Source organism: Bufo gargarizans, chromosome 3, assembly GCF_014858855.1.
Source record: "Bufo gargarizans isolate SCDJY-AF-19 chromosome 3, ASM1485885v1, whole genome shotgun sequence".
NCBI classification, from domain to species: domain Eukaryota; kingdom Metazoa; phylum Chordata; class Amphibia; order Anura; family Bufonidae; genus Bufo; species Bufo gargarizans.
The window spans coordinates 185,734,049-185,757,547 of record NC_058082.1 but is presented as its reverse complement, the minus strand read 5'-3'; the positions used below and the strand labels follow the sequence as shown (position 1 = coordinate 185,757,547).

The following is a 23,499-nucleotide window of genomic DNA, read 5'->3' as shown; positions in this document are numbered from 1 at the left end:
GCTGGTTCAGGTTCTGCTCCATGTCCTGTTGTTTCTTCAGTAGGTGTCTGAAGAAAACTCCTCATCAGAGACTCAAGACTTAAGTTGCTGTAGATGAAGCTTGTGCTGCTCCTGCCCCCCCCCCCCACCCTCCAGCAGTCAAGCCAGTGGAGCATGAGCTCAGAAGGTCCCCTCGTTTAGACCTTTGTGAGGATGGGCGATGTCGCACATAGACGGAATCCAACTGGCTTCAAAGGATGTCTCGATTGTAGTGGTAGAGCACATGGGCACTTTGGTGCTCGATCAACACTATTGAACACAATTACCCCTTGTGGTCTTAATGAATATATAGATTTTGCATGCTTTATGTAAATAACTAGCTGAAAGTCCTGACTTTGCTCGGGTATATTTCATCTATTTCATTTAATGTTTGTGCATTTCATTAAAAGATATCAACAGTATCCACTATAGCAGTGACCTCCACAGCCCCCTAACCCTTAACACTACCCCCCACAGTGCCCCGTCTCCTTAAAATGGGGGCTCCACAGCAGCCTACCCCCTTAACTTTGACCTTCACAGCACTTCCCCTTTAACTGTGAATTCCACAGCACCTCATCCCCTTCACAGTGATGTCCACAGGGGCATGCTCCCTTAAATAGTACAATATTTCCAGATGTGCCTTTGTTTCAGCAATAGATGTTTTCTATCTTCTGAAAATCCAGTTTATTTGGTATGCAAATGAGCCAGTAAGGTACCCAGTCGGGTGTCACTCTTGCAGGTAGGAGCCTAGGCACACCTCCATCTAGTGCCCAAGCCCCACCCCCTCACCCCCACACATGCTGGTAGCAGGGAAAAGGGCAGAGTTATGGCTTCGTTGTGATATTGGTGAGGTGGGTGGACACATTGTGGCAGGAGGCGTGCCTGGGCTCCTTCCTGCAAGAATTACGCCCCTCTGGGCACTTAACTGGCTCATTTGCATACTATTTGGCATTCAGAGGATACAAAACATCTAGTGCTGGAACAAAGGCACATTTGAAAATAAGGTACTAAGTGCAATTAGGCTATGGCTTTACTTCAATGGCGATTATCCTGGTGACAGATTTCCTTTAAAACCTCTTCAGGACCGAGTCACTTTTCACCTTAAATCCCATGTCACTATATGTGGTAATAACTTTGAAACACTTTTACTTACCCAAGCCATTCTGATAAGTATTCTCGTGACACATTGTACTTCTTGACAGTCATAAATTTGAGTCAATATATTTCACCTTTATTTATGAAAAAATCCCAAATTTACCCAAAATTATGAAAAATTTGCAATTTTCAAAATTTCTATTTCTCTGCTTTCAAAACAGAAAATTATACCACATAATATATTTATTACTTAACATTCCCTAAATGTCTATTTTGGCATCATTTTGTCATTTTTTTTTTTTAAGACGTTAGAAGGCTTAGAACTAAGTTTAGAAGCAATTTTTCTAATTTTCAACAAAATTTCCAAAACATTTTTTTGAAGCACCAATTCAGTAATAAAGTGATTTTGAGGGGCTTAGGAAATAGAAACCACACATAAATTACCCCATTTTAGAATCTACAACCCTCAAATTGTTCAAAACTGATGTTGCAAACTTTGCTAACCCTTGAGGTATTCCAAAAGAATTAAAGGAAAATGGAGGTGAAGTTTCAAATTTTCACTTTTTTGGTAGTTTTTTATGTTAATCAAACTTTTTTTTGGGCAACACAGCAAGGGTTAGCAACAAAATAAACCTCAATATATATTACTCTGCGTCTGCGGTTTACACAAATACCCCATATATGCCAGAAAACTGCTCTATGGGCACGTGGCAGTGGTCAGAAGGAAATGAGCGCCATATGGATTTTGGAGGCAGATTTCACTGGTTAGGCACCATTTTGTATTTGAAGAGACCCTGATGTATTCCTACGGTGGAAACCCTCAAAAAGTGACCCCATTTTGGAAACCACCCATTAAATAATATATTAATGGGGGGTACTGAGCACTTTGACCCCCTAAGTGTTTTACAGAATTTGGAAACACTTGACTGTAAAAATGAAAAGTTTTGTTTCTTACAGTAAAATGTTGCTTTAGCCCCAATTTTTTTCAATTTCACAAGGGGAAACAGGAGAAAAAGCACCCCATAATTTACTACCCATTTTCTCCTGAATACAGAAACACCCTATATGTGGTGGTGAACAACTGTGGGGGTACCTAACAGGACTCGGATGGAAGGAGCACCATATAGCTTTTGCAGCGCTGATTTTGATGGATAGGTTTATGGTTGCCATTGGCTTTTATTTTTTAAGTTATTGTCTTATGTGGGAGCTCATTTTTTTGCAGGATCAGGTGTTGGTTTGATTGGTACCATTTTGGGGTACATAAGACTTTTTCATCGCTTAATATTAAACTTTTTGTGAGGCAAGGTGAAACAAATGGCTGTTTTGGCATTTTTTTTAAATTATTTTACAGAATTCACCTGAGGGGGCATATAATGTGATATTTTTATAGAGCAATTTGTTACGGATGCAGAGATACCTAGTATGTCTATCATTTTTATTTTTGTAAATTTTTACACAGTCAAATAATTTTTGAACAGAATAAAATCTGGTTTTTGTGTTGCCATTTTCTGAGAGCTCTGTCTTAGGTAGGGGTTCCTTTTTATGCGGGATGGGATGATAGTTTGGTACCATTTTGGGGTACATAAGACTTTTTGATTGCTTGGTATTACACTTTTTGTAATGTAAAGTGACAAAAAATTGCTTTTTTGGCACAGTTTAAATTATTTTATTTTTTTATAGCGTTCACCTGAGGGGTAAGGTCATGTAAAATTTTTATAGAACAGGTCATTACGGACATGGTAATACCTAATATATACTTAATATTTTAATTTATTTAAGTTTTACACAATAACATTATTTTTGAAACAGAAAACAAAAAAATATCATGTTTTAGTGTCTCCATAGCCCCATAGCCTAAGAGCCATAGTTTTTTTTTTTTTTTTTTTTTTTTTGGGTGATTGTCTTAGATCTTAGATTTTCGATTGTCTTAGATTTTTTCGGGATAAGGTGATAGCTTGATTGCCACTGTATTGGGGTGCATATGACTTTTTGATTGCTTGCTATTATACTTTTTGTGATGTAAAGTGACAAAAAAATAGCTTTTTTGTATTGCGTTCACCTGAGGGGTTAGATCATGTGATATGTTCATAGAACCGGTCATTACGGACATGGCAATACCTAATATGTATAGTTTTTAAATTTATTTAAGTTTCACACAATAACATCATTTTTGAAACAAAAAAACAAAAATCATGTTTTAGTGTCTCCATAGTCTGAGAGCCATAGCTTTTTTTTTTTTTGGGGCGATTGTCTTAGGTAGGGTATATTTTTTGGGGAACGAGATGATGGCTTGATTGGCACTATATTGGGGTGCATATAACTTTTTGATCGCTTGCTATTATACTTTTTGTGATGTAAAGTGGCAAAAAATAGCTTTTTTGTATAGCATTCACCTGAGGGGTTAGGTCATGTATTTATTTTTTGAGCGATTGTCTTAGGTGGTTAATTTTTTGCGGGATGAGATGACAGTTTGATTGGCACCATTTTGGGGTACATAAGACTTTTTGATTGCTTGGTATTACACTTTTTGTGATGTAAAATGAGTAAAAACTGCTTTTTTGGCGCAATTTTAATTTTTTTATTTTTTATAGCGTTCACCTGAGGGGTTAGGTCATGTGATATTTTTATAGAGCAGATCGTTATGGATGCAGCGATACCTAATATGTCTACTTTTTTTTTTTTTTACTTTTAACATAATAAAATCATTTTTGAAACAAAAAAAAATCCCAGACAAAAAAAAAACAAAAACATAGAAGCCCAACGGCTTAGGTAGGTTTAGCGTAGGACCCGCCTGACCTGAGACCACCTTGGCGTTCGGTAGGCGGGCTTAGATGTGTTTTGATCAAAATATATTAACTGTCTCAGACATTATCATATCAGAGTGAGGACTTTGTCCATATATAGTGCTTGCATCTACTTTAATAAGTGCATTATTATCTTGTTTCTGTGGTTTCCTTAAAAAAAATATCATGTTTTAGTGTCTCCATAGTCTGAGAGCCATATTTATTTTTACTTTTTAGGCGATTGTCTTAGGTAGAGGCTCATTTTTTGCGGGATGAGGTGACGGTTAGATTGGTACTATTTTGGGGGGCATACGCCTTTTTCATAGCTGGATGTTGCACTTTTAGTGATGTAAGGTGACAAAAAAATTGTTTAGTTAGCACAGTTTATTTATTTTTTTGACAAAGTTCACCTGAGGGGCTAGGTCATGTGATATTTTTATAGAGCCAGTCGATATGGACACGGCGATACCTAATATGTCTACTATGGCCTGAAAAGGGCGCTTTTTTTACTTGAAACTTTTAATTTTTTGTAAAACTTTATTTTTTTTTTAACTTTTATTTCACTTTATTTTATGTCCCACTCTGGGAATTCATCTTTTGGGGGTCTGACCCCCGTTACAATCCATCACAATACTTCTGTAATGTAATGCATTGGCTTTAAGTGTATAACACACTGTAATACACTTACAGCTTCCTGCATGTGAGACCAAGGGCCTGGATCTCACATCTCACAGGCTGTCACATAAGGCAGCCACAATGCTTAAGGAAGGCATTGGGCTGCCTTTCCTTGCTCCGGGTCCCCATCACAGCAGCGCGGGGATCCAATGGCCACCTGGAACCGGCAGGATCCCGCACGTGCAGCGGTCAGCGCTGACCGCGGCTGTGCAAGGGATAACATGCCGACATCTGTGTTTTCATGCCGTCGCATACAGCAGGGGCCTGGCTATCAGTGACTGCCGGACCCCTGACGCTGATCGCGCGGGCGCAGCTCCTTTACGGCGCTGGGATTTCTGTTCCGGATATCAGCGCTGTACATGTATCCTACAGGTTAAAGCTGGTATCCTACAGGTTAAAGCTAACCTAAAGCAGTGAAGAAAAATGGCTGGGTTGTTATGGAAATCTGCTGTAAAACTATGTGTATGTGGAGACTAAGGGCCTGCAAGCTGTTATTAGCTGATAAGGGTCATGTGAGTAGGCTTCTATTGACTAATGCATTCTTTAGAAATATCTCAAGAACGGTAATTGATAGAGAGCTGACACCTGGTCTAAAACCTTCCCGGACACCTGATGTACGTGTGTGCCAAATTTCATGAATGTAAATGCGACGGTCCGGATTCTATGGGTGAGGTAGGGTGCTTTTAATTTTGCACATAATATTCATCTTACAATATGAAGGATAGTAACCTCCCTCTCATTTTACCTCCCCATCCACTGTCTGCTAAGCTGATAGGAAGTGACAATGATTTTTGGCTAAATACTATTTTTCAATAGTTAAATGATCTTCTTGTAGTAACAGGGTATAGTGGCTCCTCATCTGTACAATTATTTCTATGCCCAAATATGTGGCAATTGTCTTTCTTTATGGCCATGAGATTTACCGTTTTTATTTGGGTATTACTATAAGAATATAATCTGATTCCCACACATATTATTGTCTCCATTCCTGTATCGTTTGTTTTTTGGAGTTTTTTTGTTATGTGTGGTCCCCTGATGAACTGACCCCATAGAACGGTTCAGAGAAATGTATTGGCACAAAGTTTGCAGTCCTGTGACATTTGTTATGTGCTCCTTTTTTCCCACTGATGATCAAAATCTGTACGCCATTGGTTCATTTGGGAGCATATATGTAATATGTGCGATATTTTTTGGCAACTTTATTATTTTCTGATACATGCATTGACTTATGGCATTACTATTGGACTGTAGTCATATTAGGTCTCTTTTAGGGTGGCAGTATCTATCTCTTTCCAGGGACATATAGAGCCTATCAGGAGGTTCCTGACATGGGATCGCCCCTCTCGGGGCGGCCATTCCATTTTGTTAGGCAGGGCCTATAGCTTGATAGGGCAAGTGTGTGGGTGAGTCAATTTTACTTTCCTTTCCTTGCACAGCCAAAATGTCAATTGCTTTTTTAAGTGCACAAAGTGGGTTATTTTTAATGATTATCAGTAAAGGTTCAGTTTTACACTGGTAAATGTACTCTGTGATTACATTATAATTAAATTACACTAGTGAGTACCTGACACTAGTGACTACCTGATGTCGATATCTATCAGAACTGTGAAAATTAGTTATCACAATGCATCAGGGGATTCGGCTTCATGGCAAATCAATTTTTTCCTGAAATTTGGATCCAAGCTCACTTTGTTAAAGGGAATCTGTCACCTGCTTTTACCATTTTTAGCTGTCACCATCGCCATGTTAACTGAAGTACCTTATTTCCTGCAGTCGTCTTCTTACTTTATTTCGTTTTGTCCTTTTGATAAAAAAAGCCCTTTTTATGATATGCTAATAAGGCTCCAAGGTGCCTAGAGGGGCGTTTTTTTTCCCCTCTGGTGCCCAGTGATGCCCCCCTGCAGTGCCCAGCCCACCTTAATTTGAATCCGAAGAATGCCTCCTGATCCTCAAATAACCTCCCACAACCCCGGCAAATGGTTACGCCCCCTCCCCACATCATCGTCTACCTTCTAGAAATGCCCCGTCCTTCTTCCTGTCGGCGGTCAGAAATCTTGTGCAGGCGCAGTACCACTATTAAGAAATTTGCTCATCTCTAAACAGAAGTATGGATTATCAAAGTGTATAAACATTTAATATGGCTAGGTGCAAATACAATAGTATGATGGATGATTCTTAAAACTTATCTGAAGATTCCCAACTAATCTTGGTTTCCTCAGTGTTATGTTTATTTTTATGGAGACCATGCCATTCTTGCCATAAAAACACTTGAATATCCAACAGAGAAAAATACAGTGTCACTGAATTATATTTTTAAATATGCATTGAGCATATCTTGAACCAGTCTAAATTAAAATTAAAATCTTGTATCAAACATTCCTACAATTGCAAAACTTATAATTTGATAAATCACTCACATTTAAGACAAGGAGCCATTGTATGTGGAATCAGATGGAGACATAGGCCATCCCTTGCAGTAGTAATCAAATCTGATTTATCCTAAGATATATTAAATTAATTATATAAGAATACTATGACTATATTGGAGGAGCAAAGCGATTCTACCAATTTGTCCCAATTTCCCCAGAGAGAGGGATATAATACCCCACTGGAAATCATATATGAAAGCCAGTTTTCCTTCCAAGAAAATTGCAAAAGGACAAGAGTACTAGGTTTCTCAAGAGAAAATTGCCCTGGTTAGCTGAATGGCCTTGGGTTTCTGGGAAAGATATTTAAATTAGCTTTCCTTCCAAAAGAAAAGACCACTAGGATTAACTGATGCTTGATGTAAGATACTAAAATTTACATGTATGTTTCCCAGAAAGGCAGAGCAGCCCTGTCTGGGCTACATTACTCCTCATGCATACTTGTTGGTCTCCATAATGAGAATGATCATCCCTAACAATATAATCCATCTCCCTCTCTCTTTCTCCTCATATTTATTTTCTGAATCTCTAGGACCCCAGGGACTGAGAGTACCCCTATCAGTACTATCTCTCTCTCCTTCTAGAATTCATAGTTATTCTCTGAATTGCTTAAAAGTATATGAGTCGAAGGACACCAGAGACAGTTTTCATAGCAATTGGAACATATTTGATTTGGATAGAATCGATTTGCACCCAAATAATATATATTTTTAAAGGGAACCTGTCACTGGGATTTTGTGTATAGAGCTGAGGACATGGGTTGCTAGATGGCCGCTAGCACATCCGCAGTACCCAGTCCCCATAGATCTGTGTGCTTTTATTGTGTAAAAAAAAAAAACGATTTGATAGATATGCAAAATTAACCTGAGATGAGTCCTGTCCCTGACTCATCTCACGTACAGGACTTATCTCAGGTTAATTTGCATATGTATCAGATCAATTTTTTTTACACAATAAAAGCACACAGAGCTATGGGGACTGGATATTTTGCAGATGTGCTAGCGGCCATCTAGCAACCCATGTCCTCAGCTCTATGCCCAAAATTCTGGTGACAGGTTCCCTTTAAATTTCAGAATCAGACGTGAAACAAGTATAATGTATCTATCAATTTGCATATTGTAAAGAAGTCAAAGGAGTCATTAGTAAGTGTGCATGCACATGGTGTGGTCTGACTGTGTGACCTGCATGCAAATTACCACATTGCTGGGCCACACCTACACTTGTTATTTGAAACAACAGCAAATACAGGTGAAGTCCAGTAAGCACATGCGTGGCCCAGCCATTAGAAGTAATCCACAAGTGGATCCAGAGGCCCATGTACAGTCACCCTAAAGCACTTGTTAAAAAAAAATAGATGCAGCTACCCTAGAACTCTATCTGAATCTACTTGCTCTAAGTTGCAAAAAGGCATGAATCGCACATGCAGTTTCTGTGGCAAATTCTGCTTCTGAGAATTTTTTATGCAGCACTTCAGTCTTTCCTCAAAATATGTATAAGACTAAACTGCATCTATGACGCCAGCCTTATGCTTTTATATAGTGCTAGACAGTCAAAGACAAAAAATAAGTATTTGTTTTTACCTTAGATACTTTGTTGGCCACTTCCCGGCCTAACGTTAGACCTTGGACAAATGTTCGGGCTGCAACAAAAGCTTTAGTAACTTGCACTTTCAGTTTCCTAGGTACTTCTCCGAATGGTTTTAGTTGATCAATATATTTGCTGACACATTCAAGATAGTCTTCTGAAAAATGATATTGAGGATTTACCAGCTGAAACATGCGTTCTAGCAGGCGAGCCCAGAAATCATTCAGCATTTCTTCGAGGTTGACATTTCCTCCAGTGTAGTAATGTTTTAGCTCAGTAAATAAGTCCTGGAATATTTCTGAGTTCTGTGTGGAAAGCAACCCATATGTCCTTACAAATAAATCATGAAGAGATTTTTCTGCATTCTCCAGAAGGGATTTGAAAAATTCTAGAGAGATCAACAATAAATATTAAACATAATCATAATTATTAATATAAATATGATATAAGTTATATGGTGTAGGTTGAAGTAATATTAAACAGTTACATACAAATATCAACAAGAAAAAATGTAGAAATGTAATAAAAATATTTTTAAAATGTACATGCTTCCCAATTTTAGCAACCAAGACCTCAAATGCTAGCTGTTTCCAAAATATCATCTACCAATGATATAATTTTAATACTGTACAACTAAATATATGCAAAAAATATATTTTTGCTTATTATTAATATTGATTTTAAAGTGTTTAAATGTGAGTGGGAGATATTTTGAGGGACATATAATTTATTGAAAACATCTAATCTACTAGTAAATAATACTGCACTTAGCTGGCGGTGGATTACTAAAGTTATGAAGAGACACCACCCTCTACAGAACTTCGGCGTATCCAGCACCAGTCTAAATGTAAGCCAGCTTTCTTGCTGGCTTACACTTAGACCATTAAAACAGACGTAGAAAATGATGAATGAGGCAGGCCTGCCCATCCCCTTCCCCACCCATGCCACACCCCCTTTTTTAGACCTGGAGTGAGCAAGGAAAAGTCGGAGATTGCAGCTCAAATAACCTCTGCACCGCAATCTGTGCCAAAAATACTCCTAATATAGGTGGACTTCTGTATAGTAAATGACCCTCTCATATTTATTCCATGTAGAAATGTAACCCTGAACTGTAACAATACTGAATCTATATGAAAAAACTGAAAATAGTATTCAAAGAGAAACATATGAAATATTTATTGAAAACAACCGTTTGAATTAGATTTAAAGAAAATAAAAAGTTTGATTCTATAGTTGAGATGTGAATGTTAGCAAACATGTATACTTTGTCCCTAACAAGTTAAAATTTTGTATTTATTTTTTTACAGTAATGTTTAAGATAGAACCTGCTAATTCCTTCGTGGATTCTTCTTAATTACGAGTGGGCCCTTATAGTGATCATATGCATAGGATATGCCATAAATGTCTGACAGGCAGGAATATGATTTCAGGAACCCCCAACAATCAGAGTAAGGCCTAATGCACACGGCCGTGAGCGGTCCGTGGAACCGCGGCCTGGATTCCTCCTGAGAGCAGGAGCGCACGGCGTCATTGGTTGCTATGACGCCGTGCGCTCCCTGCTGCCGCCGCAATACAGTAACACACTGGTATGATCTATACCAGTGTATTACTGTACTGTGGCGGCAGCAGGGAGCGCACGGCGTCATAGCAACCAATGACGCCGTGCGCTCCTGCTCTCAGCAGGAATCCAGGCCGCGGTTCCATGGACCGCTCACGGCCATGTGCATTCGGCCTAACAGGTAGAGGCCAGAGGCTGGTGCAAAGAGAACGGGAGAGCTTCTCTCTAATATATATATATATATATATAAAACACAACTATAAACAGCACATGAATGTTTCTGGTTAAACTCCTATTAGTGCTTGTCATGTGATGTCATGCAAACATTTCACATAATGGCAAATATAAAAGCAAATTAAAAAAGATAGATACTCTTTTAGTGAACACTAAAAGCATTTTGCTAACATTTCAATTTACAGTGATTAGTTATCATGCCTTACTCTATTCATCAATCTGACAAGATATTTATTGGATCTATTGTATGAAAATTAATGCAGACACGAAAAGTCAGGGTTTAGTTTTTCAAAGCAGATTTAAAAATAAAAGCAGATTACTGTATTTGCTATAGATAACTATTTCAGTTTCTGTCTGCCATGGTTTTTATACATGAGGTCTGTAAAGATCCTGAAGTCTTTGGGGGTCATTTATTAAGACCAGTGTTTTAGAAGCCGGTCTTAATAACCTCTGTATCTGGCGGTGAATCAGCACTGGCCTCTATATAACTTTTGCACATCCAGCACCAGTCTAAATGTAAGCCAGCTCCCTTACTGACTTACATTTAGACCATTTTGTACGCCTATAATAGGCGTAGAAAATGATAAATAAAGCTGGTCCCCTTCCCCGCCCATGCCACGCCCACTTTTTTAGACCTGGTGTGAGCGGGCAAAAGTCACAAGTAACCACTGCACTTCAACCTGCACCAGAAATATGCCTAAGATAGGCATATTTCTGGATAATAAATGGCCCCCTTTATCTTTTTGGCCTACTTGTAAGCCTTCTACGTGTATGATATTCTGTGTAGAAAACGATCAAATATATACTGTATGTACAGTATAAGCAGGGGCTAGCTGGAAAATTTTAGCCTGTGGGGATAGCACACAGCACTGGCCCATGTGTAGTGGCCCGCCTTAACCTGTTTAACGCCGCCTACCATATGATGGCAGTATAGGTAAATAGGCTTTAATTCATGAAAAGGCGGCAGCCGGTTGTGTTTTCATGTTGAGATCGTACACACACGGGCAATCCTAGAAACAGTACATGATTGAGTCTGCCTGATCATTAGAGGGACCAGATTTACCAACTTCTGGGCTGAAGAGACTCTCTAGACTATAATGGGGTCTTCTCAGGATGCTGCTTCTTTACTGGACAAAAAAGTCTTGCATGCAGGACTTTTTTGTCCGGTCTTTTTGACAGAATCTGTAACAGTGATCCCGAACGCAGATGTGAATGGATAGTATTAGATTGAATTATAGTATCAGCTGCATGTTTACCACACAAATACAGAGCAAGAATCAAGATCGATACATACATACAGCACCAGACCCAAGCCTATAAGTCAAACACAACACCAAAACCAAGTTCACTACATAAATACAGCACCAGAACCAAACTTATAAGTCAAATAGAGCACCAGAACCAAGTTTACTACATTCATACAGCACCAGACCCAAGCCTATAAGTCAAACACAGAACCAGAACCATGTTCACTTCATGAATACAGCACCAGAACCAAGTATATAAGTCAAACACAAAACCAGAACTGAGTTAATAAGTCAAACACAGCACCAGAACCAAGCTCACTGCATTAATACAGCACCAACACCAAGCCTATAAGTCACATACAGCACCATAACCAAGTTTATTATATGAATACAGCAACAAAACAAAACCCAAAACCCATAAGTCAAATACAGCACCAGAACCAAGTTCACTGCATGAATACAGCACCAGAACCAAGTTCACTGCATTATTACAGCACCAGAACCAAGCATATAAGTCAAACACAGCACCAGAACCATGTTCACTACATAAATATAAAACCAGAACAAAACCGATGTCAACTACAACAGCAGAACCAAGCCTATAAGTCAAATACAGCAACAGAATCAACAACATAAATATAGCACCAGAACCAAACCCATAAGTCAAATACAGCACCAAAAGTGTGTGCAGTACATGTTTGCATCACTAGATTTTAAAAATTCAGTACAGATACCATTTGAGTAGTCCGTTCAACCCCCTCCATATAAACTTCTACAGTGTGAAACTACAGTTCCCAGTATGGCCTAAACAGCAGTAAAGGGATGCTGGGAGTTGTTTAAAAAAAAAAAAAACAGCATGCTACCAGCCATTATCAGCTGTAGATTATCCTTGTGACTACAGCACTCATCACACACAGTAGCAGAATAATAATTTCCATTTGGTGACGTACAGGCGACGTCTCCATCTGGTTCAGACCACCATGATGACATCTCCCGGCCACAATTCAGCTCTGCAGATTTTGCCGAGAAGATTTCTTCAGCTTCTCTCTTTACCAACACATTGGCGCCCTGCATACTAACACAACATCCTTTTAGTGCCACATGCTGTGCCCTGAATATAACAGCAGCATTTGTACCATACACAGGGCCCCCAATGGTAGTGTCACACACACTCTGTGTTCTCTGTATATAGTTCCACATACTCTGTGCCCTCAGTATATAGTGCCATATGCCCAGTGCCCTCTGTATACAGAGCCATATGCCCTGTGCCCTCTGTATATAGTGCCATATTATATGTCCTCTGTAGCAGTGCCACAATGTCGCGGATGAAGTTGCAGATAGCTGGAACGTATACATAAACGACCGACTGGCTTGATCCCAAACTAAGGAGCATATAGGTGAGCCCTTTAAAACCCTAAGAGCTCTCCCTGACTGCTATGCACATGCAAGGGTCTCAATGGTAGACTATTGCAAGCCCATGTACCTAAGACTGTGTGTCATCTGAAAACCCTATAATAGTGAGGGGACATGACCACCGGCTCCATGCACTTAATACGGACAGAGTTAGGGTCACCTAGAATCAAGCCAGCAAGGAAACACAATAAAGGAAAAGACTTATCTGAGCAAACAGCAGCAGCCTCCAGCAGTGAACACTTCATCCAGGAAGTAGTATAAACCGCAAAGTGAGGCAGTATGGGAAGAAATATAAAGGAACACATTTAGTCTGAATAAGTGACACCTGGCAGAAGGAAAGGAGATGAGAAAGTAAAAACCAAAATTAAAAGAACTTCATACAAGAGATAGAGAAGAACGTCTGCCAGACCTTCTCACAGAACTGGTGGTGACAGTACCCCTCCCTCTACGGGTGGACTCCGGACACTCAGAGCCCACCTTCTCAAGATGAGACCTATGGAAAGCCCTGATGAGAGGAGTGGCCTTAATGTCCGCCATTGGGACCCACATCCTCTCCTCAGGACCATAACCCTCCCAATGAACGAGGTACTGAGGAGAACCGCGGATAATGCGAGAATCCACAATCCTAGAGACCTAAAATTCAAGATTGCCATAAAAAAAAATCGGAGGAGGAGGCGAAGAGGAGTGCACAGTGGTATGGGCATAAGGTTTTAATAGGGACCTGTGAAAAACATTATGGATCTTCCAAGTCTGAGGAAGATCATGACGGAAGGCAACAGGATTGATGACGGACAAGATCTTGTAAGGCCCAATAAACTTAGGACCCAACTTCCAGGAGGGATCCTTCAGTTTGATATTCTTTGTAGACAACCACACCAGATCACCCACATTCAGGTCCAGACCAGGCACACGTCTCTTATCCGCCACACGCTTATATCTCTCACTCATGCTCTTTAGATTATCCTGACTCTTTTGCCAAATAGATGACAAAGACTGAGGAGAATCTGTCCTCATCAGGTAAACCAGAAGACCCCTCTCCAGAGAATGTCCCAAACTGCGGATGAAACCCATATGCACCAAAAAATGGTGACTTATCAGAGGACTCCTGACAACGGTTATTTAAAGCAAACTCAGCAAGGGACAGAAAAGAACACCAATCCTCCTGATTCTCCGCCACAAAACAGCGCAGATATGTCTCCAGATTCTGATTAACGCGCTCTGTCTGGCCATTCGACTGCGGGTGGAAAGCAGAAGAGAATGACAACCGAACCCCCAAGCGAGAACAGAAATCCTTCCAGAATCTGGAAACAAACTGCGTGCCCCTATCAGAGACTATGTCTGAAGGAATACCATGCAATTTGACAATGTGATCAATAAATGCCTGCGCCAGCGTCTTAGCATTGGGCAAACCAGGAAAAGGAATGAAATGCACCATTTTGCTAAAAGGGTCCACCACCACCAGAATCACAGTCTTCCCCGAGGAACGAGGCAGGTCCGTAATGAAGTCCATGGACAGATGTGTCCAAGGACGGGAAGGAATGGGTAACGGAAGAAGGGGACCTGATGGCCGTGAATGAGGGACTTTGGCACGAGCGCAGGTCTCGCAGGCTGCCACAAAACCCTCAACCAACTTACTAAGCGCCGGCCACCAGAATCTCCGAGCGATGAGATCCACTGTGGCTCTTGCCCCCGGGTGCCCAGCAAGGACAGTATCGTGGTGCTCCTTATCTTCAAATCTTGCGTCTTAAAGCGAGAGGCACAAACAACCTCCCAGGAGGACAAAGATCAGGAGCCTCTGACTGGGCTACCTGAACCTCTGCCTCCAATTCAGGATAAAGAGCAGAGACCACCACACCTTCAGCCAAAATGAGACCTGGGTCTTCAAAATTCCCACCTCCCGGAAAACAACGGGACAGGGCATCCGCCTTCACATTCTTAACCCCAGGGCGGAATGTGACAACAAAATTAAACCTTGAAAAGAACAAAGACCATCTGGCCTGTCTCGAGTTCAGACGCTTGGCTGACTCCAAGTAGGCCAGATTCTTATGGTCAGCAAACACGGTAATAGGGTGTCTGGCTCCCTCTAGCCAATGGCGCCATTCCTCAAAAGCTAACTTGATGGCCAACAACTCCCTATCTCCCACATCATAATTTCTCTCTGTGGAGGAGAGTTTCTTCGAGAAAAAGGCACACGGTCGCCATTTGGTAGGAGAGGGACCCTGAGACAAGACCGCACCCACCTCAGAAGCGTCCACCTCAACTATGAAGGGTAGAGAAATATCAGGTTGTACCAAGATGGGAGCGGAAGCAAAACTCTCCTTGATACTAGAAAAGGCCTTACGCGCCTCTACCGACCAGGAGGACAAATCTACCCCCTTTCTAGTCATATCAGTGAGTGGTTTAACAACAGAGGAATAATTCAAAATAAACTTCCTGTAATAATTGGCAAAGCCCAAAAAATGCATCAGCGCCTTATGATTCTCAGGAAGCTCCCACTCAAGCACAGCACGGACCTTCTCGGGGTCCATGCAAAAACCAGAAGTGGAGAGAAGAAACCCCAGAAATTGAATTTCTGGAACCGCAAACACACATTTTTCCAGTTTAGCATACAGTTTATTCTCCCGCAGGATGAGCAAGACCTGACGTAGGTGGTCCTTATGAGTTTTGAAATCAGGAGAAAAAATCAAAATGTCATCTAGAAACACTAATACAAATTTCCCCATTAAATGATAAAAAATGCTGTTCACAAAATGCTGAAAGACGGCTGGAGCATTCATCAAACCAAAAGGCATAACCAAATTCTCAAAATGGCCCTCAGGGGTATTAAAGGCTGTCTTCCATTTGACCAGGTTGTATGCCCCTCTTACATCCAACTTGGAAAAAACTTTAGCCCCAACAATGTGGTCAAACAGGTCTGGGATCAGAGGAAGCGGATAAGGGTCACAAATTGTGATACTGTTCAGCTCCCTGAAATCCAGACATGGTCTTAAAGAACCATCTTTTTTCTTAACAAAGAGAAAACCAGCGGCGACAGGTGACTTCGAGGGTCGTATGTGTCCCTTTCTCAGACTCTCAGAGATATAAGCACGCATAGCGACCCTTTCAGGTTGGGAGAGATTGTATAAACGTGATTTAGGCACCTGGGGTGAGAGTAATAGGGCAATAGTACTCCCTATGAGGGGGCAGGTCCTGAACACCACTCTCAGAAAACACATCCGAAAATTCAGAGAAAAGATGTCGTGAGGCAATTCTCTCTGCAAAAGTCACTCCAACCATTTATTTGCCTCTCTTGCCAATCAATGGTGGGGTTATGTTTAGTGGGCCAGGGTAGCCCCAACACTAGAGGAGTAGGCAACCCGCTTAGGACGAAACATGACACATCCTCAACATGAGTATCACTCACAATCAAACGGATATTGTGAACTATGCCCCTTAACGATTTCTGAGAAAGTGGAACGGAATCAATAGCAAAAACAGGTATATCCTTTCCCAAAGTGCATACCTGGAAACCATGAGTTATAGCAAATTGATTATCAATGAGATTGACAGTTGCTCCACTATCTACAAAAATCTCACAAAAAATGTTCTTGCTCTCTAGCACCACCCTGGCAGGTAGGACAAAACGGGAACTACAAGCAAACGGAAAACCTTCAATTTCCGCATCAACCTTGCCAATAGTAACAGATGGAATGTTTTTAGAAGATTTTTTTCTTTATTACTCTCGAAAAGCTGCCTGAATCTCCTAGTGGGACAAACATTTGCCAAATGATTTTTACCTCCACAACAGAAACAAACCTTGCTATGAGAGCTGAAGCATGGGATCCTGCTCAGAGGGGATTGAGAGCGACTGAGAACCCCGTGCACTGAATGAGACCACCGCACTGTCCTTGGACTGAGTATGACAGGAAGGAGTGATATCTCCTCTCTCTCTAAGACGCCTGTCAATGCGAACGGCCCGAGACATGGCAGAGTCCAAGGAGGTAGGTCTCTCATGAAAGGCAAATGCATCTTTCAATCCCTCTGAAAGACCATGGCAAAATTGACTTCGGAGTGTAGCATCATTCCAACCAGTATCAGCTGCCCATCTCCGAAATTCTGAACAGTATATCTCTGCGGACTGTTTACCCTGGCATAAAAGACGTAGTCAAGACTCAGCCAGAGCAATACATCATATATCTGACCCAGGGCTAAAAAAAAATCATCCACTGAACAGAGGGGCCGTGCCCCCACCGGCAGCGAAAAGGCCCAGGACTGAGCGTTATCCCTGAGCAGCAAGATGATGATCCCCACCCTCTGCTCCTCATCACCAGAGGAATGGGGAAGTAGGCGAAAATGGAGTTTGCAAGCCTCTCTAAAATGAACAAAATTCTCACTACCCCCGGAGAACGTATCCGGGAGCGAGATCTTGGGCTCAGAACAAAATCCATGAACGCAAGCTGAACCGGTCACTTGAAACTGAGAAACAGTTTTACGGAGATCTGCTACCTCCAATGAAAGACCCTGCATGTGTTCAGTCAAAAGTGAAACCGGATCCATGCTTGAGACGGTTTTGGCGGTTTATAATGTCACGGAAGGTGTACAGAAAACTAGAAGACACAAATGAAGATCCGACTGACTTGATCCAAAACTAAGGAACAGGAGGGTAAGCCCTGTAAGAGCCCTAACTCTCTCCCTTACTGCTCAGCCTATGCAAAAATCTCAATGGTGGAAAATTGCATATCCTCGTTCCTCGACTGTATGCACCTGAACACCCTATAATAGTGAGGGGACACGACCACCGGCTCCCTACACTTAATACGGAGGGAGTCAGGGTCACCTAGGATCAAGCCCACAGGCAAACAGAAATAAAGAAAACAGACTTATCTTGTGGATGCTGTAGTAACAGCTTCTAGCATCAGCACACTCCAGGAAGTTGTATAAACCGCAAAGTGATGCAGTATGGGAATGGATTTAAAGGGATGCAATCAGTGCAACTACATGACAGCTGAGAGAGGCTAACTAGATGAGAAAACGAAAGCAAAACAAAAGGAACCTCAAGCAGGAGGTTCTGAAGAACATCTGTCAGAGCTTCTCAGATGTCTGGTGGTGACAGATAAGTTCCACCAAGGTGTCTGCCTGATATCACAAAAAATATAAGGGGCAATTCATTACACCAGTTACATAGTAACTAGAAAAGAACGAATCGAAGTTGAAACTGAATCCAATTTTCCTCACGCTTCACGGTAATAAATAAAAAAAAATCCTAAAATGGCTGCTGCACATGTGAGGACATGGAGCAGGGAACTCTGGGAACGCGGGATCACCCATAATGCCATGCATGAAGCCTATCAGCAGCCAGCCAGTCCTGTGATGTCACAGCCCTATAAATAGCCTATGCCATCTTAGATTTTGCCATTATCCAGTGTACTTAGTGCAGGGAGAGATGTCAGCAGGCGCTAGGGACAGTGCTAGGAAAGACTTTGTTGTGCTAAAAAAACGATTTACAAGTTCAGGGGAAGATTATTCAAGGTGTAGGGAAAGGATTGGGAGGAATCATTCTAGAGCATTTATGTAGAACAAGGTTAAGTAGGGGAGATTACAGCCTGGGTAATAGGAACAATCCTATCACACCTTGCTGCACTGACTGGGGATCCAAACTGCCATTATACAGCTCTGTAATTTCAGCAAACCATTCCTGTTATTGGCATGCAAGTACTATTTGAAACAGCCATTGAAGGGTTTATTACAAGGAAATATTTCTATATCTTATTTGCCCTTGTGCGGTGCAGTTATATGTTCTAAAGCATTTTTGGGCTTTTATTACTAGGAAAAAAGGGACTTATTAGCCATTGTGTGGTGAAGTGTGAAAATTTGCAGCTCCTTTTGGCGTATATTAATGGAACAAAAAATGTTCTTAAGCCCTTTTTGCTGTGTATTAGTGGCAAAAGAAAAATATATTTGCCGTTCAGCAGTGCAGTTATAAGTGGAAAAAAACATATATATATTTGCCATTCAGCAGTGCAGTTACATATTCTAAAGCCTTTTGTGGGGTGTATAAGAAGAAAAAAGACAAATATATTTGCTGTGCAGACAGATCGCACTTGTGAGCCGGGTGAATTAGGGGCTTTATCATCATCGGGAGAAGAGTGTGGCAGGTTGCTCGTTAGGCAGCAGCGGGGCCAGCAAGTTGCTAGCATGGCCAGGAGTCAGCAGGGTGGTAGCAGTGGGAGGTCGGGAGCCAAACATGCCCGAGGTAGACCACTCGATTCACAGAAGCCTACCAGCCTGGAAAGTAGTGGTACATGGGTTCACGGAAGCAGAGGCGGTAGCAGTGAGTCTGTGCGTAGTATTGGAGGTAAAATTCCCTATTTAGAGTGTGGCAGTTTTTTGTTACGCCGCCAGAGAAGGTGAACATGGCCATATGTAGAATCTGTGGGAAGAAAGTGAAGTGTGGCCAGGGTGCCAATGTTGGCACCACGGTCCTGCATCAACATACGCAGCGTCCCCATAAAGTGGCCTGGGATAAGCGTGGCTCCGATGTGGTGGTCCAGCCTGCTGCAGTGGTTGCTGCATCACCCAGTGGCACGCACCCGATTTCAGGCAGTCAAGGCTCCCCAACTCAGCCGAAGAGAGCTGTTTGTCCTTCCCATCATCTGCTTGTCCTGATGTCTCTGCTCCTCGCCCTCCTACTCCTTGTCAATCATTCCTTCAGCAATCAATCACCAAAGCGATTGCCAAGAGACAGCAGTATGCGTGCACTCCTCCTACGGCACAGAAGCTGAATGTGTTCCTGTCCAAGTTGCTGGTGCTGCAGTCCCTCCCTTTCCAAGTGGTGGACTCTGCATCTTTCAGAGAACTGATGGCTTGTGCCGAGCTGAGGTGAAGTGTCCCAAGCCATCATTTCTTTGCCAAAAAGGCCATCCTTGAGAATGTCGGTGTCTGCCAAAGTGCACGGCAGTGCTGACGTGTGGAGCTGTGACTATGGTCAAGGAAAATACATGTTCTTTACAGCCAACTGGGTGAATGTGGTTCCTGCACAGCCACACCAGCAACTTGGGCAGGTGATGCCATTTACGCCCCCAGATTGTTACGCCATTGGACCTGCGACAATGTCCGCCTCTGCCTCCTCATCCTCCACAGTGTTCTCAGACAATTCACAGTGCCCCTCCAGCATACCACATGTGCAGGGCACGGTGGTGTCATGCTGTTCTGCACCTCGTTTGCCTGGTTGAACAGAGTCACACAGGAGAGGAACTGCTCCATGTCTCTCATCAAGAAATCGGAACCATGGTCACCGACAACGGGAAGAACATACTGTCGGCGCTGCGTCAAGGAGGGCTGAACCATGCGCCCTGCATGGCACATGTGTTAAATATGGTTGTCAGGCGGTTCCTGAATTCTTCCAGCCATCTGCAAAGACATCCTAAAAATGAACAGGAAACTTTGCATGCACCTCAGCCACTAGTACACCGCAAAGCACACCCTCCTTGAGCTGCAGCAGCAGAACGGCATCCCCCAACAGAGGCTGATATGCAATGTTTTCACCCATCAGAATTCCACCCTCCATATGTTGGACCGACTGTATGAACAGAGATAGGCCATCAACGACTTCTTGATGATGCAAGCGGATAGGAGTACTCCCCTGTGTAACTTCGATGTCAGCCAGTGGCAGCACATGCGTGACATCTGCCGTTTGCTCAGGCCCTTTTGAGGAGGCCACGGTTTTTGTCCATCGCCAAGACTACGGGATGAACAACGTCACACACCGTGGTAGTATGTAGTGGAAATGGAGGCAGGGAGTTCCTCCCAGTCACTTGAACAAATGGCCCAAAGCATGCCCGCTTGCGTAGTGACAGCCGAATTGTCAGGGATGACTTCTGGCTCTCCACCTTGTTGGACCCTCGCTACCGTTCCAAAATGTGGGGCCTTTTTTACATCTGCTGAGAGGGAGAACAAACTGAACTACTATAGAGATATCCTATGCAGTCAGTTGGCCGCTGCCTATCTGCACCATTTTCCATCCTCTCGCAGGTGTGACCAGGGGGGCCTTTTGCACTCACATTCCTCTTCTATGGCTGCTGTGGTAGGGTGGGGAGGAAGGAGCAGTTCCAGCTCCATCAGCAGCAACTTGAGTCTACACTTGTCATGTAATGTCTCTAAATTTCATTATCCTGGAAAACTGTGTTAAAATTTAATGTAAAATGCCTGCAGTATTCGTTTGGTCAGTAGATGGCAACATAGGACCAATTTGCATTGGGGTTTACCATAGAGAAAGTGTATTACTGTGATACTGGTTCTTTAAGGCAGCAGCTAAGTGTTGAAGTGACACGCCTCTTATGATGTCAGCCTGCCTCAGCGTGAGCAGGAAGAAGGAGGAAGAGAGACTTGAGCTGTAACTGCCGCCATATTGGCAAGATAGAAAACAAGTTCTGTGTTGTGTAAGACGTGTGTGGAGATACTAAAGGACTTCCCTGTGCAGCCAAGCTGTGTGAACTTCGGTCTAGAGATGGATGGAGTGCAAAGAAACCGTGCATTTAGCGAAGCCAAGTTAAAAAGGACTGTGTGCAGCAACTAACCTGTGGAGCAGACATTGGGCTGAGTGAATTGCCACAAACAGTGAAGAGACTCACAGTGCTGTCGAGGTACCGGACAGTAACTGTAAAATTCTGGATTATATTCAACTGGTTTTCCGGCATGCTGAGGAGGACTTCTTTGATGCGGATCCTGCATTGGTTAAAGGAAAAGGACGACATCGGACCCCACCGTGCACTTCCACAAACTGTAAGAGGTCCACTTGGACCACTGGGATAAGGGGGTGTGCACCCACTTGAAAGTTAGGGTCAGTTAGGGACAGTTTCTGGGACTATTATTTCTTAGTGTCCGCACTGCAAATACGGACACAGTAAAGGTGAAAATTGTTACAGTATTTGACTTGTATTGTTTATACTGTTTTGAATATTTTGCTTGTCTTTACCTCTGTAACTTCACTGTTAACCTGCTTTTGTTAATTTACAGTAAATGCAATTTTCCTAATACCCACTCTTTTCTTGTTGCGGAGTCAAACCACCTGCCTTGCTCTCGGTTCACACACTGGCAAAAGACTGAATGTAAAATGAATGTCGGCCAGATCAGGTTTATTTATAAGGTAGGGTGTATGTCCATGTGCTGAAACGTCTCAATTGGCTGTCATGTACCACCTGATGGATGTGTCATGGGTCAAAGTTCTTCACAATGTAAAAGAATATGGCGCCAGCTGACATTGCCATATGTTCACCCGTTCAGCAAATCGCGAACGTGCAAAGTTCACCGTGAAACGACTGCCCGGTGAACCGCAAGGCCATCTCTAGTGATAGGGCCACTCTGTGGACTGCTGTTCCCCCCCTTCCCACTTCATGACTGGACCAATATTTTGCCTTTCGGCCTGGCTGACATCATCATTTATTTGATCCTTTTTCTGATCTGTCAGAAGGAAGGAAAAATAATATGCACACCGGATCCTGTCTGTGTATCAGCTGTAAGGCCTGTATGGTCCCATCAGAATTGGCTTCTGATTTGTTAGCCAAAAGCAGTTGTGGGTACAAAATACAGAACACATGCAAATATTCTATTCACGTGTCATCTCTGTTTTGGATCCACTTCTGTTTTGTTTGGAGTTAGCAATTCTGATGGATTATGAATAGAGTTGAGCGAACACCTGGATGTTCGGGTTCGAGAAGTTCGGCCGAACATCCCGGAAATGTTCGGGTTCGGGATCCGAACCCGATCCGAACTTCGTCCCGAACCCGAACCCCATTGAAGTCAATGGGGACCCGAACTTTTCGGCACTAAAAAGGCTGTAAAACAGCCCAGGAAAGAGCTAGAGGGCTGCAAAAGGCAGCAACATGTAGGTAAATCCCCTGCAAACAAATGTGGATAGGGAAATGAATTAAAATAAAAATTAAATAAATAAAAATTAACCAAAATCAATTGGAGAGAGGTTCCATAGCAGAGAATCTGGCTTCCCGTCACCCACCACTGGAACAGTCCATTCTCAGATATTTAGGCCCCGGCACCCAGGCAGAGGAGAGAGGTCCCGTAACAGAGAATCTGTCTTCATGTCAGCAGAGAATTAGTCTGCATGTCATAGCAGAGAATGAGGCTTCACGTCAGCCACCACTGCAACAGTCCATTGGCATATATTTAGGCCCAGCACACACACAGGCAGAGGAGAGAGGTCCCGTAACAGAGAATCTGGCTTCATGTCAGCAGAGAATCAGTCTGCATGTCATAGCAGAGAATCAGGCTTCACGTCAGCCACCACTGCAACAGTCCATTGTCATAAATTTAGGCCCAGCACCCAGGCAGAGGAGAGAGGTCCCGTAACAGAGAATCTGGCTTCATGTCAGCAGAGAATCAGTCTTCATATCATAGCAGAGAATCAGGCTTCACGTCACCCACCACTGTAAGAGTCAATTTTCATAAATTTAGGCCCAGAACCCAGGCAGAGG

General features: G+C 42.5%; 1 protein-coding gene across 1 annotated transcript in view; it reads right to left on the bottom strand.

Annotated features, from left to right (window-relative positions):
* Nucleotides 1-23,499, bottom strand: part of GPC6 (glypican 6) — a 1,295,998-nt gene that overhangs the window by 778,896 nt on the left and 493,603 nt on the right. Inside the window, exon 3 of the mRNA XM_044285536.1 lies at nt 8,578-8,969. Coding sequence (XP_044141471.1) covers nt 8,578-8,969 — 392 coding nt within the window. The remainder of the gene's footprint in view (nt 1-8,577; nt 8,970-23,499) is intronic.